This window comes from Haemaphysalis longicornis, unplaced genomic scaffold (assembly GCF_048455015.1).
Source record: "Haemaphysalis longicornis isolate Haplotype H1 unplaced genomic scaffold, Haemaphysalis longicornis Haplotype H1 scaffold_3, whole genome shotgun sequence".
Taxonomy (NCBI): domain Eukaryota; kingdom Metazoa; phylum Arthropoda; class Arachnida; order Ixodida; family Ixodidae; genus Haemaphysalis; species Haemaphysalis longicornis.
The window spans coordinates 186311064-186323634 of NW_027526335.1; the positions used below are offsets into that span (position 1 = coordinate 186311064).

General features: G+C 49.4%; 1 protein-coding gene across 8 annotated transcripts in view; it reads right to left on the bottom strand.

The window, feature by feature from the left end:
- Hipk (Homeodomain interacting protein kinase) overlaps nt 1–12571 on the bottom strand; it is a 72013-nt gene that overhangs the window by 14903 nt on the left and 44539 nt on the right. For all 8 annotated transcript variants that reach the window (XM_077704924.1, XM_077704920.1, XM_077704923.1 and 5 more), the window contains 3 exons: nt 3141–3313; nt 1644–1784; nt 1103–1340 (listed from right to left, as the gene is read on the bottom strand). In XM_077704924.1, the coding sequence (XP_077561050.1) occupies nt 1103–1340; nt 1644–1784; nt 3141–3313 (552 nt within the window). The remainder of the gene's footprint in view (nt 1–1102; nt 1341–1643; nt 1785–3140; nt 3314–12571) is intronic.

Here is a 12571-nt window from a genome sequence, read left to right on the forward strand (position 1 = left end):
CGTGCGCGCCGCAACGTTTGACGCGTTGACCGTTTCTTTCCCAAGGCTAGCGAGCCCACAATCAAAACACAGCAATAACTAAGCGTGTAAACATCGCAAATCCGACTAAAAGTTCACTTCACGAACCGCTATCGCAAGCGCGCACACCGCATCACCCTCCGGGGTCTGGCGACGGTATAGTCACGCGCACCACGAAGCGTTCGATGACCTCCGCATTTCGAGCCACACAACTTCCCGTAATCTGGCTTGTGATCTCAGGCCTTCCCATCGCGATAACGTCCGTGTTTAATACCACAGACTGAACAGAAACTTGGCCGAGCGAAGCAGCGAAAATGAACTCAAACCGCCCACGCTAAGCAGTTCAGGCGGCCGCCATCTTGCATTGCGCCGCAATGCACCCAGTCAGGAGGGTCGTCTTAGCCCGCCCCGACCGGAGGACGAATAGCGCTTCAGCATCTATTTCTAGCTTCGTTTGCGCGTCGTTTCTTTTCTGCTGTTAGTGCGTTTGTGAATGAACGAAGATAAAAGAGACGAGCGGAACCGGAAAGACGAACGCTCGGCCGATCTAACGATATCAAAATGGCCGCGCCCGGTGGCACCGTTGCGGAGATACAGTGCTCCGAAAATTTCCGTTTTTTCACCCTTTTGCGCGGATAGTTTGTCACCGCGTCTGGCAAAACTATTTTTTTATGCCACTTTGCGACGCTTTTCAGCGGAAAAACTTTGCAGACGCACAGAATAGGAAACATAGAAGCCGAATATGTGGCTTTCAAAAAAAACGATGTTTTGGTCATTTTTCTGAAGTTGAAAGCCGCGTCCCCCCTTAAATCGAACTCAACAGTTATTCGACCAGTTTTATAAATATTTATACCATAAAATGAAGAAATAAGACTATTTAGGGCAATAAATAAGGAATAATGTAACAAACGAAACCTCTAAAACCAACTGGTAAGCAGCAACCGCCCGGGGCACTGCCAGTGCCTACAACAGGAGCTCCTCAGCAGAAATTTTCATCAGTCCCGAACGACACACCTCTCTGTTCTAGTACACTGCAGCCTCACGGCCGACGGGAGCGATCGCTTTCCGGCGACAACCACCCCACCTGGTGGGCAGCAGCAAATGGTGTGGTTCCCGGTGCGGCTCGGGCTTGATGGCCTTGGCGGTGGCCAGCACGCTGCTGGTAAAGCTGGGCAGGGTGCGGGCGGGGCTGTAGGGGCCCCCCTCCGAGTCAGAGTCGGGCACCGTGATGCAGCTGGCCATGCGCGGCCGCAGGGACGACGACGACATCGAGTGGCTGCTCGTCACCACCACCTGGCCGGCTGACGAGGAGGGCAGCATCACTGCGGCCACGAACAACAGGTTCAGGGGTCGGCGAGAAACCAGGCACGGGTTGAAGGAGGAGAGTTTTGTTCTCGCACCAAGGCCTTAATTTAACAAAAAATTATCAGTTACCAGTCAACCAATTGATGCGCCACAAAAACAACTGCACATCTAAAACCAGCATGGCAAACAAAGTCCAATTTGTCGTTACTAAGAGTGGTGTGAAAATGAACAGAACAGGTCACAGAGCGAGACCTTGCGGGCTCCCCCCAACACACGCTGACCCGCTCCCCGGGCACACGGGAGGAGGCTGTGTCACCCACCGGCAGTGGCGCGCCGCTGGAAGGCAGAGGCGAGTGGCGTGGCCTCCGAGCTGGCCTCGGTGATCAGCGGGGCTGCCCAGGGGCCCAGGGGCTGGCTCCAGCTGGAACTGTCTGCCTGCGGCCGCGCCCGGCTCCCACAGCCTGCGAAGGACAGGGCGGAAGGAGGGAAGACCCCTCTGTCAACGAGAGCTTGGAACGCCCCGACGGAAACAATGTCTACTCCCGACAACCCACGCGCTTTTGATGCGTGCCTCACTCCAGCAAAAAAAAAATTGATGTGCATACGAAGGCCCTGCATTACAACTTTATTCTACACTTCACGACTTCCGTGGTAGCGTACGAGTACAGCTAAAACGCACTAAGATTGCAGAGGCATTCATTTCCTCTTCCTTATGAATCTTGCTCCAACCACTAGCACGAAGGTTCTACTCAGAGAGGAGAATTTTATCAGTGAAAATGATTGAAAAATCATAATATTTTTGTAAGACCAACATCCAAAACCATGCAGCCTGAAATTGATCCACTCCACTGCAAGTGGTGAGGGTTATTAAAGAACTGTTGAACACAAAAAAGCAGTCACCCTCACAGGGACAATGGATAACCCACGTGTGACAACATGCTGTTTGTGCGAATTCTTTCGAGACATAAATTAATCCTTTCAAATGTCAATCTTTTTTCCTTCCCGACTGAACGCACCGGTAGCTCAGTGCGACACGGCTGCACATGGAGATACAAGAACATACTGCTAATCTATTAGCCGTGAAAGGGTTATCGATGAAACCTGGATTGGTTGCCCCACAAACACAGTGCCAGTACAACTGAGCTAGCTTGAACTATAAATTTAGTTTGCCTACTTGGTTCCTGAGGCAGGCCCTACACCATGAACAGACTTTCATTATGCAAGTGCCACAAATTTCCTCACACAAGTGCCAAACCTGACCAAACCCAGTGCCAAGTACAGTACAGAAAAAACCTTGTTACAAGAGACCCTCAAGGGATCCAGAAAACGTGTCTTGTAACCAAGGTCTCTTGTATGCAAAGTTGCTAACATGGCGAACATAAGAAAATCTGCCAAACTGTTTTCATTTCAATGTCTCTTATAACCAAGTGTCTCTCATAATGAGGTTTTACTGTGAAACTTGGGACCTGGACAATGTGTCTCTTGTAACCAAGGTCTCTTGTATGCAATGTTGCTAACATGGCAAGCACTCAAAAAACAACCAAAACGCTTCCATTCAAATGTCTCTTATAACCAAGTGTCTCTTGTAACAGTGTCTGCTGTAACGAGGTTGTACCGTACAGTTGACTGCGACAATACGGAAGCATGGGTTGGCTTGCAGGTGCTGTTTTGCTTTCAGAGTCGGCGAGAAATGTAGCGGCACATCTGTCGTGAAATAGTGCAACCTTCCTTCACAGCTCTCTGCTGCTTGCATTCGCCAACACGCACCGTCCTCAATTACAGCCCAGCCCAAACAGCAGCAGTGGCCCTCTACTCACCCTGCCGGGGCGTGGACTGGTAGGAGCAGCGCTCCTCCTCGGGTGTCAGGGGCATCACGCTGGCACAGGTGGAGCTTACTAGGGGCGCTGCCACTCCCAGCCGCACCGATGACGACGAGTGCTGCAGCTGCTGCTGGGCCGAACAGCGGCGGCAGCTGCGCCCCTTGCACGTGCTGCGGAGGGGCAACAAACACGCGTTACGGCAACGGGGTTAGGGCCCACCCGAGGATGGGGTTGCCAAAACCCATCAGAGTCGTTCGATGGGCAAGCCATAAAGAATCTGCTTCTAGTTTACGTGAGACACAGGGGTGGTGGTAGAGTGGAATGACATCACAGGGACACTACGTCAGGTTGCCCACTCCTCACACGAGTGGCATCTGTGCAGCCCCTTTCTGCAGTGAGTCAAGGGGTGACACTGGTCTCGAGGAGAATTTTGCTATTTTTCAATCCGTGTGCTTGATATTTACACATTTAGTGCATTTTAACATCCTGAAATCAATTATGCAGCGAGTTTTTGCCTATGTGGTGTAAGTTCAGGGTCATGCAACATGTTATGTTGCATTCCATTTCGGGCAATTTTTTTCATTATCTGCCTATGAAATACTCGAATACTTTTTAATCCCTTTGTGCTCTAGGGGGCTCAGGTAGTGCGATTATACCACAGCAGTAATTTTAGCATTGCTCCCGCAATTGCTGTAAACCTATTAAATGTAAGGTCATCAGTTACCAAAGTTCTCGTAAAATGAACACCATAAAAAATTGTGCTACCAAGAAGGAATTTCTATACCTGTGTGGTTTCGTTGCACTGTTCAGTTCATAAGCTTCCAAATGCAGCAAAAATGATATAAATCTGACCATTACATCCCAAAATATTGCACCCGACAGTTGACCTCGCAGGAAAAAAGCTGGCCCAGAGAAAACAAGGCACGAACTTTGGAAACCTGTGAAAATGGTCATTTGGGCAACTTCTATGACAGCTTTGCAAATACTTATGGTAAAGCTATTGGCCCCGAGGACATACCGTGGCGCCACCTACGAGTGACGTCACTTGTAGGACGCCGGGTTATGCTGTCGTCTGCTAGAACACATTTCCTGTGCTTATGCGACTGCACGTTTTTGTTGTGGCCGCCATGTGCCCCCTCCTCGCGGTTTTGTAGCAAATTACAGAAGAAAGTTGTCTACAGACCAAATAATCCGAGCAAGCAACCAACGGCTCGCTTGTTCCCGACGACACCGCCGTGGCTGGGTAGTTGCTACCATCGCCACCGACAGCTCGTACGCAGCCAGCTAACGCCAAGGATGATACAATTGGTGCCGAGAAAAGTACACTAATAATTCATTATGAAATACAGTAGAATCTCGATGATACGAATCTCGCGGGACCGCGAAAAATATTCGTATCATCCCAAATTCGTATGAACCAACACAGACCAAAAAATTGAGCGCTGAAAAAAGTTTTCGTTTATTTCTTTTCTTACTTTCGCGTGAACAAATCCATGATTTTTTCTGCTTTTTTTAAACCCCCATGTCACAAAGCAGTCCTTTCTGGAGCGCGTAACGCTTCGCCTAGCTTCGCGCTTGTCTCCTCACTCCCGTGTCCAAGCTCGCTACACGCCGCAACAGTCAAGCGTGAACCGCGTGGTGCGTTTTTGCACGCGATTCGCACGCCTTGGCTTTGCGCCAATGTATTTTCAAGGCCGCATTGACGATTTCGCGCCCGCGGTATCTCCTACCTCGGTCAGAAAAAGACGCTGACGACTTGCGAAATGCTCGAGACAGCCCACTGGCTCTGCCCGAGATGTTTAGGCTTAGCACTCCGGCAGATATTTTATGGGCGCTTTCACTAGCGGCGCGGATGGTGTTTTATAGTACCGTTTTCGCCAACGTTATCAGCTCCTTTACTGCACAAGAAACTTCGTGTCTGCCTTGAGCGGCATTTTAAAGAGCGGCTAGAAGCAGTCGCTCAAGCGGCCGTGCCACTTCGCGGCCGAAGCCGCCGCCATGTTGCCGCCGCCGGCCGCCGGGCCGCGGCGTGCGCAGCGTGCAAGAGGTTTCGCGGCACGCATGGGGCGTGCGGGGCGCGTTTTCGCGAGCAGAAAACAACAGCCCGGCCGTTTCTGGAGAAAGAAGAGTGACAAATGGGGAGAGAGAGCCGTCACTTGCTTGTTCGGCAGTCGGGCGCCTCGCCGGCTCGTTCGTATCATCCGCCGGGCCGCGCAGGTCCGTTCGTAACAGCCGAAATTTTTCCCATTGCAAACAATGCAATTTTGCCGGGACTTTTCAGAAATTCGTATCATCCCGAAATTCGTATCACCCAGAATCGTATCACCGAGATTCTACTGTACTTGCGACGTGACATGTACGCGACTGTGTGTGCAAGAAAATAGACCTTGCAACACCGACACAGTGATGCTACCGGCTTAGGCCGCTTTGGAGCAGCTTTTGGAGCAGGCAAAAATGCGTTTCGGAGCAGCAAAACCAGCTTTCGGAGCAGGTGTTGATAGAAGCAATTTTAAGACCCGTATTGCATTCATGAGATAGATAATCGCTAAAAGCCCGCCCTTCACGGATAATAAAAAATTAAAAGAACCCAGGACATGGATATTTTGTCCCCATTTTCATCAGTCTCCTGAAGAATGTCTGCATTAAACTTTTTTCAGCAGTCTGCACAACAAAAATTAAAAAAAAAAAGCTCTCATTTTTACACAATAGAAGACTTACTATGAACAAACTAAAAATTGCTCATCACAACGAACATACTGTGTAAATTCGAGCACTATTGGAAGACTATCGTGGGAAGGCTAAATCAGTAGCGCCACGGCTTTGACTGCATACTTGAACATCACGCTCCTCCCCGTGTTGCACACGAGCATCAGCGCTGCCACCGTAAGGGCCTAAAACGACAAGCCACCGCTAGCAGCGCTATTGTTAACAAAGGCAGCGGGCAGCCACATCTGGCAACCAGCATGCAGCAGCAGGCTGAATCTTGCCCCTTCCCGACAAGTTTGCCGCAGGTAGCCCATTAGTACCCCCCCCCCCCCCCCCCCCCCCCCGATAACCCCGAGACTATGTTAATTCCCTGCGAGGCCACATGCACGCATTTCACCTTCAATTTCCACGTATGTGAATTCTATGCCTCTATGAACTCTACGTGAAATCTAAGACGGGCGTCGTCATTGCGTGCCGTACTCATTAAGCTCGGAAACGTCAGGCGTCGTGAAATTGCCGTACTCGCTCGCCGGTGCACGGCCACAACAATGTCACCGTTTCCTGCCCTTGCATACTATTTTCTCCCCCCTGCACTTTGTAAATTCTCATCTGTTTACAGCAAAACCTCGATGATATGAATTTCGCGGCACCGCGAAAAATATTCGTATCATCCGAAATTCGTGTGAACAACACAGACCAAAAAATTAAGCACTAAAACAAGTTTTCAATTATTTCTTTTACTTTCGCGTGATGAAATCCGTGACGTTTTTCTGCTTTTTTTAAACCTCCATGTCGCCGAGCGGTCCTTTCTGGACTCATCTCCGCACTCGCGCTGCCCAAGCTCACTCACTACAGGAGCGTTTTTGCACGCGATTCGTGCGCGTCGGCGATTCGGCGCCCGCGGTCAGAAAATTACGCGCGACGCGCGTGGCAGTGGGAGGAGCCTGACGAATTGCGCCAATGGGAAGGCGTGCGCCTCATGGCGGCAGTTACAAAGCCCCCGAGACAGCCGGCTGGCTCCGGCGGAGATGTTTAGGCTTACCACCCCGACAGATATTTCATGGGCGCTTTCACTAGCGGCGCGGATGATGTTTTATAGCACCGTTTTCGCTCACATTATTAGCTCATTTACCGCACAAGAAACTTCGCGTGTGCTTTGAGCGGCATTTTAAAGAGCGGTTAGAAGCGGTCTCTTGAGCGTCCCGCACCACTTCTGCGACCGAAACCGCCGCCATGTTGCCGCGGCCGGCCGCGCCCCGCGCAGCGTGCGGGTGGTTTCGCGGCGGCGTCAGCGTGCCTGTGGAGTGCGCGGCGCGTTTTCGCGAGCAGAAAACAGCTTGACCGTTCCTGGAGAAAGAGCGGCTAAGAGGGCAGAGAGCCCGTACGTCGCCGTAGCTTGCTCGATCGGCAGTCGGGCGCCTCGCCGACTCGTTCTTATCATCCGCCGGGCACTGCAGGTCCGTTCGTAAGAGCCGAAATTCTTCCCATTTCAAACAGTGCAATTTCGCCGGGACTAATCAGAAACTCGTATCATCCCGAAATTCGTATTACACAGAATCTTATCATCCAGATTCCACTGTAACTACAACTCCTGCGTCCTCATCTCTTGCCTACTTTTCTACCAGCACAACTCCGCAGGCCCCCGGTCGACGCGTACGCTGTCGGGGCGCGTTGGCGAGCGAGTACGGCAATTTCACGAAGCCTGACGTTGTTGCCGAGCTTCACGGGTACGGCACGCACACGGGTACGGCACGCACATCACGACGCATATCGCGGCCCGAAGACCGCGAGGCGGACGGTCGCGACGGCGGCAGCCGGTCTCGCCCGCCCAATAGGTGCGAAGCGCACTGCACGGAATTATACCCGAGACTGTTAATTCCGTGAGATGGGGAGACTGTTAATCTCCCCATCTACCCCTCTATACAGGGGGAGATGGGGAGATTTCACAACGCCTACGAGGCGCCAGCCGCAAAACGCATCATCGCCGTTATCGCAAGATTCGCAACAACGGCCAGTTCGCCTTGACTTGGCTCGGATTGCGTCCTGAAAACAGGTACACCGCGATGTCGCTTCAATGGGGAACCTAAAGTAGTTAGTTTCGTTTCTGAAAGGGGGACGTACACCCTTTGGCGCAGGTTGGGCGCAGAAGCGCCAAATTTAGAGGAAATGTAGCATGATGTAGCAGCCAGAACACTTTGGCGCAGTTTGGCGCAATTGGCGCAGCGGTAGCATCACTGCACCGACAGAAACGTGCCGTTCAGTTGCGATCTCACCACGCGTACTACACGCATTGCGTGGTAAAAAATGAATGACTACGTGAGACCGGTGAGAGGATTGCTTCGCCGCACAGGCTTAAAAGTGCGGGTATGATCTGCACTTTGGCTTAAGCAGTGCCTATTTCCCCTCCAATGCTTTTTTTTTATATTTATGCCCTGATTTAATTAACGATCACTAGTACTCTGTACTGCTGATATGTTTACTTTTCGCGACAACTTGTCCGCAATGTACGAATGGTATTAACGCGAGTTTTTAACACCTTCGAGCGAGTTTAGACTTGGCTATGTTAAGGGGGGACGCGGGTCTTAGAATGGCCAAAAATCGCGAAAAAACGTGTTTTGAGAAAAATACATTTTTGAAGCCTTTGTAACTTCAAGAACCTACTCTAAAAGTTTCACCGCTGAATTCGATCGAAAAGTGTCCAAAAATCAACTTTGTAAACATGACGGCGACCCCAAATTGTCGAAAATCAGAAAAGAAATGCTTGAACTTCGCGCGCGCGCCATGCGCGAAGGAGACGACCGGCGGCAGCCATCTTGGACGCGTTTTGAAGGTCGTTTCTTTGTGCGTATTTTGCGATATCTCAAAATGGCGTAGCATTGCGAGGGCCCTCGCTCTCACCGTTTTTCGAAAGGTCGCTTACGAGTCCCTGATTGGCCAGACCGCACGCGCGCGAGACGAGCCCCTTGTATCGCGTCTCTGATTGGGCGGCGCGGCGAACCCGGCGCTTTTTGCGTTTGTATTTTTGTGTTTCTTTCCTCGCGTTCGCCTCTACTAAAACTGAAACTAAAGGCATGTCTACGGTAGTTTTTCTCATCACTGTCTATTTTTCTCTGCTGCTGCAATTTGGTGCAACGTGTTCTTTTTCGTGCTACAATGCCGGGAGATGATCGCATCAGAACAACTACGCGCCAAGTGTACGGGAAGCAGCGGAAACGCGCGTGGAATGCGGGGACGATGTCGCCTGTTGCGTCTGACACAAGATTTTTCAGAATCTCCGGCCGTGACAAGTTGCAGTGCTTCAGGCGTCAGCGAACCGTCATTCGGCTCCTCGAGTGCCAATCAGGACCGCATCAACACCACGTATTACACCGCTGGTGAATCTGCGGAGCGTGCTAAACATGCGGCGGATGTGAAGAAGCGTTTGGCGTCGCAGTCGGTGACAGAGCGCATGTTCAAACTTTTGGACAAAGAACCAGCGAGCGAAAGCTCGGAAAGTGGCACGGAATTTGTCATCGTGGACTTGGACGTGATAAATTCGTGATAATCATTGCTTTCGTATTGAATTGCTCTAGCAGGTGATGCTATTTGTACAACCCTAGTGTTGACCACAAAATTGCAATATCGAGCTACGGCAATGCAGTTTTTAGTTTTGAGGAATTCCTCTCCCCCTTACGGGGTGTTTTCTTATCGTGCAGTTGAGTTATGATGATAAGACTGGTATCATTGCATTCGTATTGAATTGCTCTAGCAGGTGATGCTATTTGTACAACCCTAGTATTGATCACAAAATTGTAATATCCAGCTACGGCCCTGCAGTTTTTTTTGTTTTGAGATATCCCTCCCCCTTACGGGGCCTTTTTTAGCTTGCAGTTGAGCTATGATGATAAGACTGATATCATTGCATTCGTATTGAATTGCTCTAGCAGGTGATGCTATTTGTACAACCATAGTGTTCATCACAAACTTGCAATATCCAGCTATGGCCATGCAGTTTTTTGTTTTGAGAGATACCTCTCCCCCTTACGGGGTCTTTTTTTATCTTACAGTTGAGCAATGACGATAAGACTGGTATCATTGCATTCGTATTAAATTGCTCTAGCAGGTGATGCTATTTGTACAGCCCTAGCGTTGATTAGAAAATTGCAATTCACCTACGTCTTTGCTTTAGTTTTGAAAAGCATAGCGGAATAATGCCACTTTTTTATTGGCTGCTCTGCTTTAGCATTACAGGTAGCAGAAGAGACTGCAGTATGTGATGTGTGGGCTTGTATGTAGTTTTCAGAGGCACTGGAACAAACTGGGAAATAGTAAATCTGGTTTCTGAAGTTTATTAGTGGAAAATCTACTTTTTCTCAACTGTTTTCAGAGATTCCGCTTGGCTTTACGCTGAATGTTTTACGCCTATTTTTGTGGTACAGGCACATACTTAGTGTGCTTTTTTTCATGAAGAACTGAGCTACAAAGTGATGCCATTTTTGTTATTGTAGCTGTGCTGTAACAAAAGTTACCATGATCGGAAACTTCAAATGCATTTTTCTCAGTTTCTTTTTTTGCGAGACCGTGCTCCGCCTTACGGGGGTTTTTGTTATGTTGCTCTTGAGCTACGATGACAAGACTGGTATCATTGTATTCGTAGGGAATTGATCTAGCAGGCTATGCTATTTTTATCCCTCTGTCGGTGTTCACCTATAAGCAAAATTTAGTAATGATGAAATAATTTTATAGAAATTGTTGGTATAAAATGTTAACTTCTTTCATAATTTGCAAAAGCTTTTGAAATGAATAAAAATAGCATAGCCTGGCAGAGTGGACCTTTGGCATTATGTCCATATAATTCATCTTTGAGCTTGATAATGCGAAATTGCTCTAAACGCCCGTAAGAAATGCCTCAATAAATTCATTTCAAATCATTGCATTTCTTCAACAAATTCTGCTATGTCAAAACGAATTACATATTTGAAATCAGCATAAACAACTGCTCAAGACTGCCAATTTTCATCAAGCTGGCACTAAAAATAAAAAAAAATTGTCCAAAGACCCACCTCCCCCCTTAATTAAGACCTCTACAACACGGGATTTTGCCTGTTTACAATGAGACTGCGCTTTTCTAGTCTAACATCAAGTACGAGAACTCACAATTGCTAACAGAAGGCGTGGTTGCGTATGAGGCGAAACACGTCCTGGGGTAATGGGGAGTTTAAGATTAGGGGAACCAAGCGTTGGAGGCCCCCAAGAAGTTCGTGGAACCCAAAGCAACACGCTTGCGCGCGGCGAGTTTTAGAAGAGGGTCTTCTCTAACAGCTAACTCGCCGCCGGTTTTGGATGCGCGGAGTCCGATGTTGGGTACTTTAGGCTTAGCGTCGCGGCAGATATTTCATCGCCGCTATCGTTAGAGTCGCGAATGACAGTCCCTAACACAACTTTTCACCACACTGTCACCCCTTTTCTCGTATGTGGAAGTTTGTATCCGTGGTTACTGCCATTTAAGCCTTCGATGATCAAGATACGTGCCACGGCGTCGGCCGATTTTTGTGCGCAGGTATCGCCACCGTGCGCGAACGGCCGGCGGCGCGGGGCCCGACATCCGCGGCCGGTTGCCGTAGATCGCGGCAGATATTTGAGCATCGCATTGAAAATCGCAGCTGATAACACTACGCAGCACAATTTTTCACCACACGAACATCCACTTCCGCGAATGCGGACCTCCTTTTCCACGATCAGTGTGATTTTAAAACGTGGCAACAAGGTGTTGCTGTCGCGACCTACGTCGTTTCGAGCCGCCGGACGTGTGTGCGGAGCGTTTCTGCGAGCAGTAAACGCTTCATGATTTCCTCCTTCACCTATTTCTTGAGAATGACAACCGAAATCTACAAATTTAGCTCGGTGATCGTCGTAGCCGAGCTAAATGTTGATCGGGGAAACGAGCCGCAGCTTACGCTTAACACCAGGTTCCGTCGCATACGTCTGCATACACCATCACGTTCAAGTTGTTTGCGGGCAGCCTGCCACGAGTCCCCATGAGGTCAAACTACGCTTCACGCACTGATAATGAACTTCAAACGCCGAAAATTAGCCCGGAAATGCACTTATAAAGCGGGCCCTGAACAAAATGTCACGCGCGGCAAGCCAACAACGCAGCAAGGTAGGAACGGGGATCCTACAAGTGACGTCAAAACGATCGCAGCGCCGGCCTCTCCAGTGGTGGCCCTCGCGGCCAGTAACATTTTGCAGGTACATTCTTTGAAACCTGTGGACTGCAAATAAAATTAACACAAGAAATTGATTTTTTGGAAACTTTTCTGTCCTCAAGAACAGCGACTGCAAGCGCACTGTTAATGCGCATAAAACCAAAATATAGGTTGGCTTTACATTCTCCCCCACAAGAAATGTCCACAAAGCAGTCATAATATACATTCTGGCCACCACGACAGCACATCCTCTGCACACCAATCTCCCCCTTTCCTTCTCATAAACTCACTGTTCTAGTACTAGTGCTGTGTTTCGTACTCTGTCAACACCCAGGGATGGGTGCTGAAACTCGGTGGCTGTGTGTTCGACAATGTGCGATAAGAGCTCAGCTGAAGTGAAGGGCAATCAGCGGCCCAAGCGTCAGTTTCCACACTGGCAGAACTATAAAGTCGAAGGTGCCACTGTGCCATCTTTAGAAGAACTCACTTTGCCGATATTGCAACATGTGCCCAGAGTTAATGAAAAGGTGACCG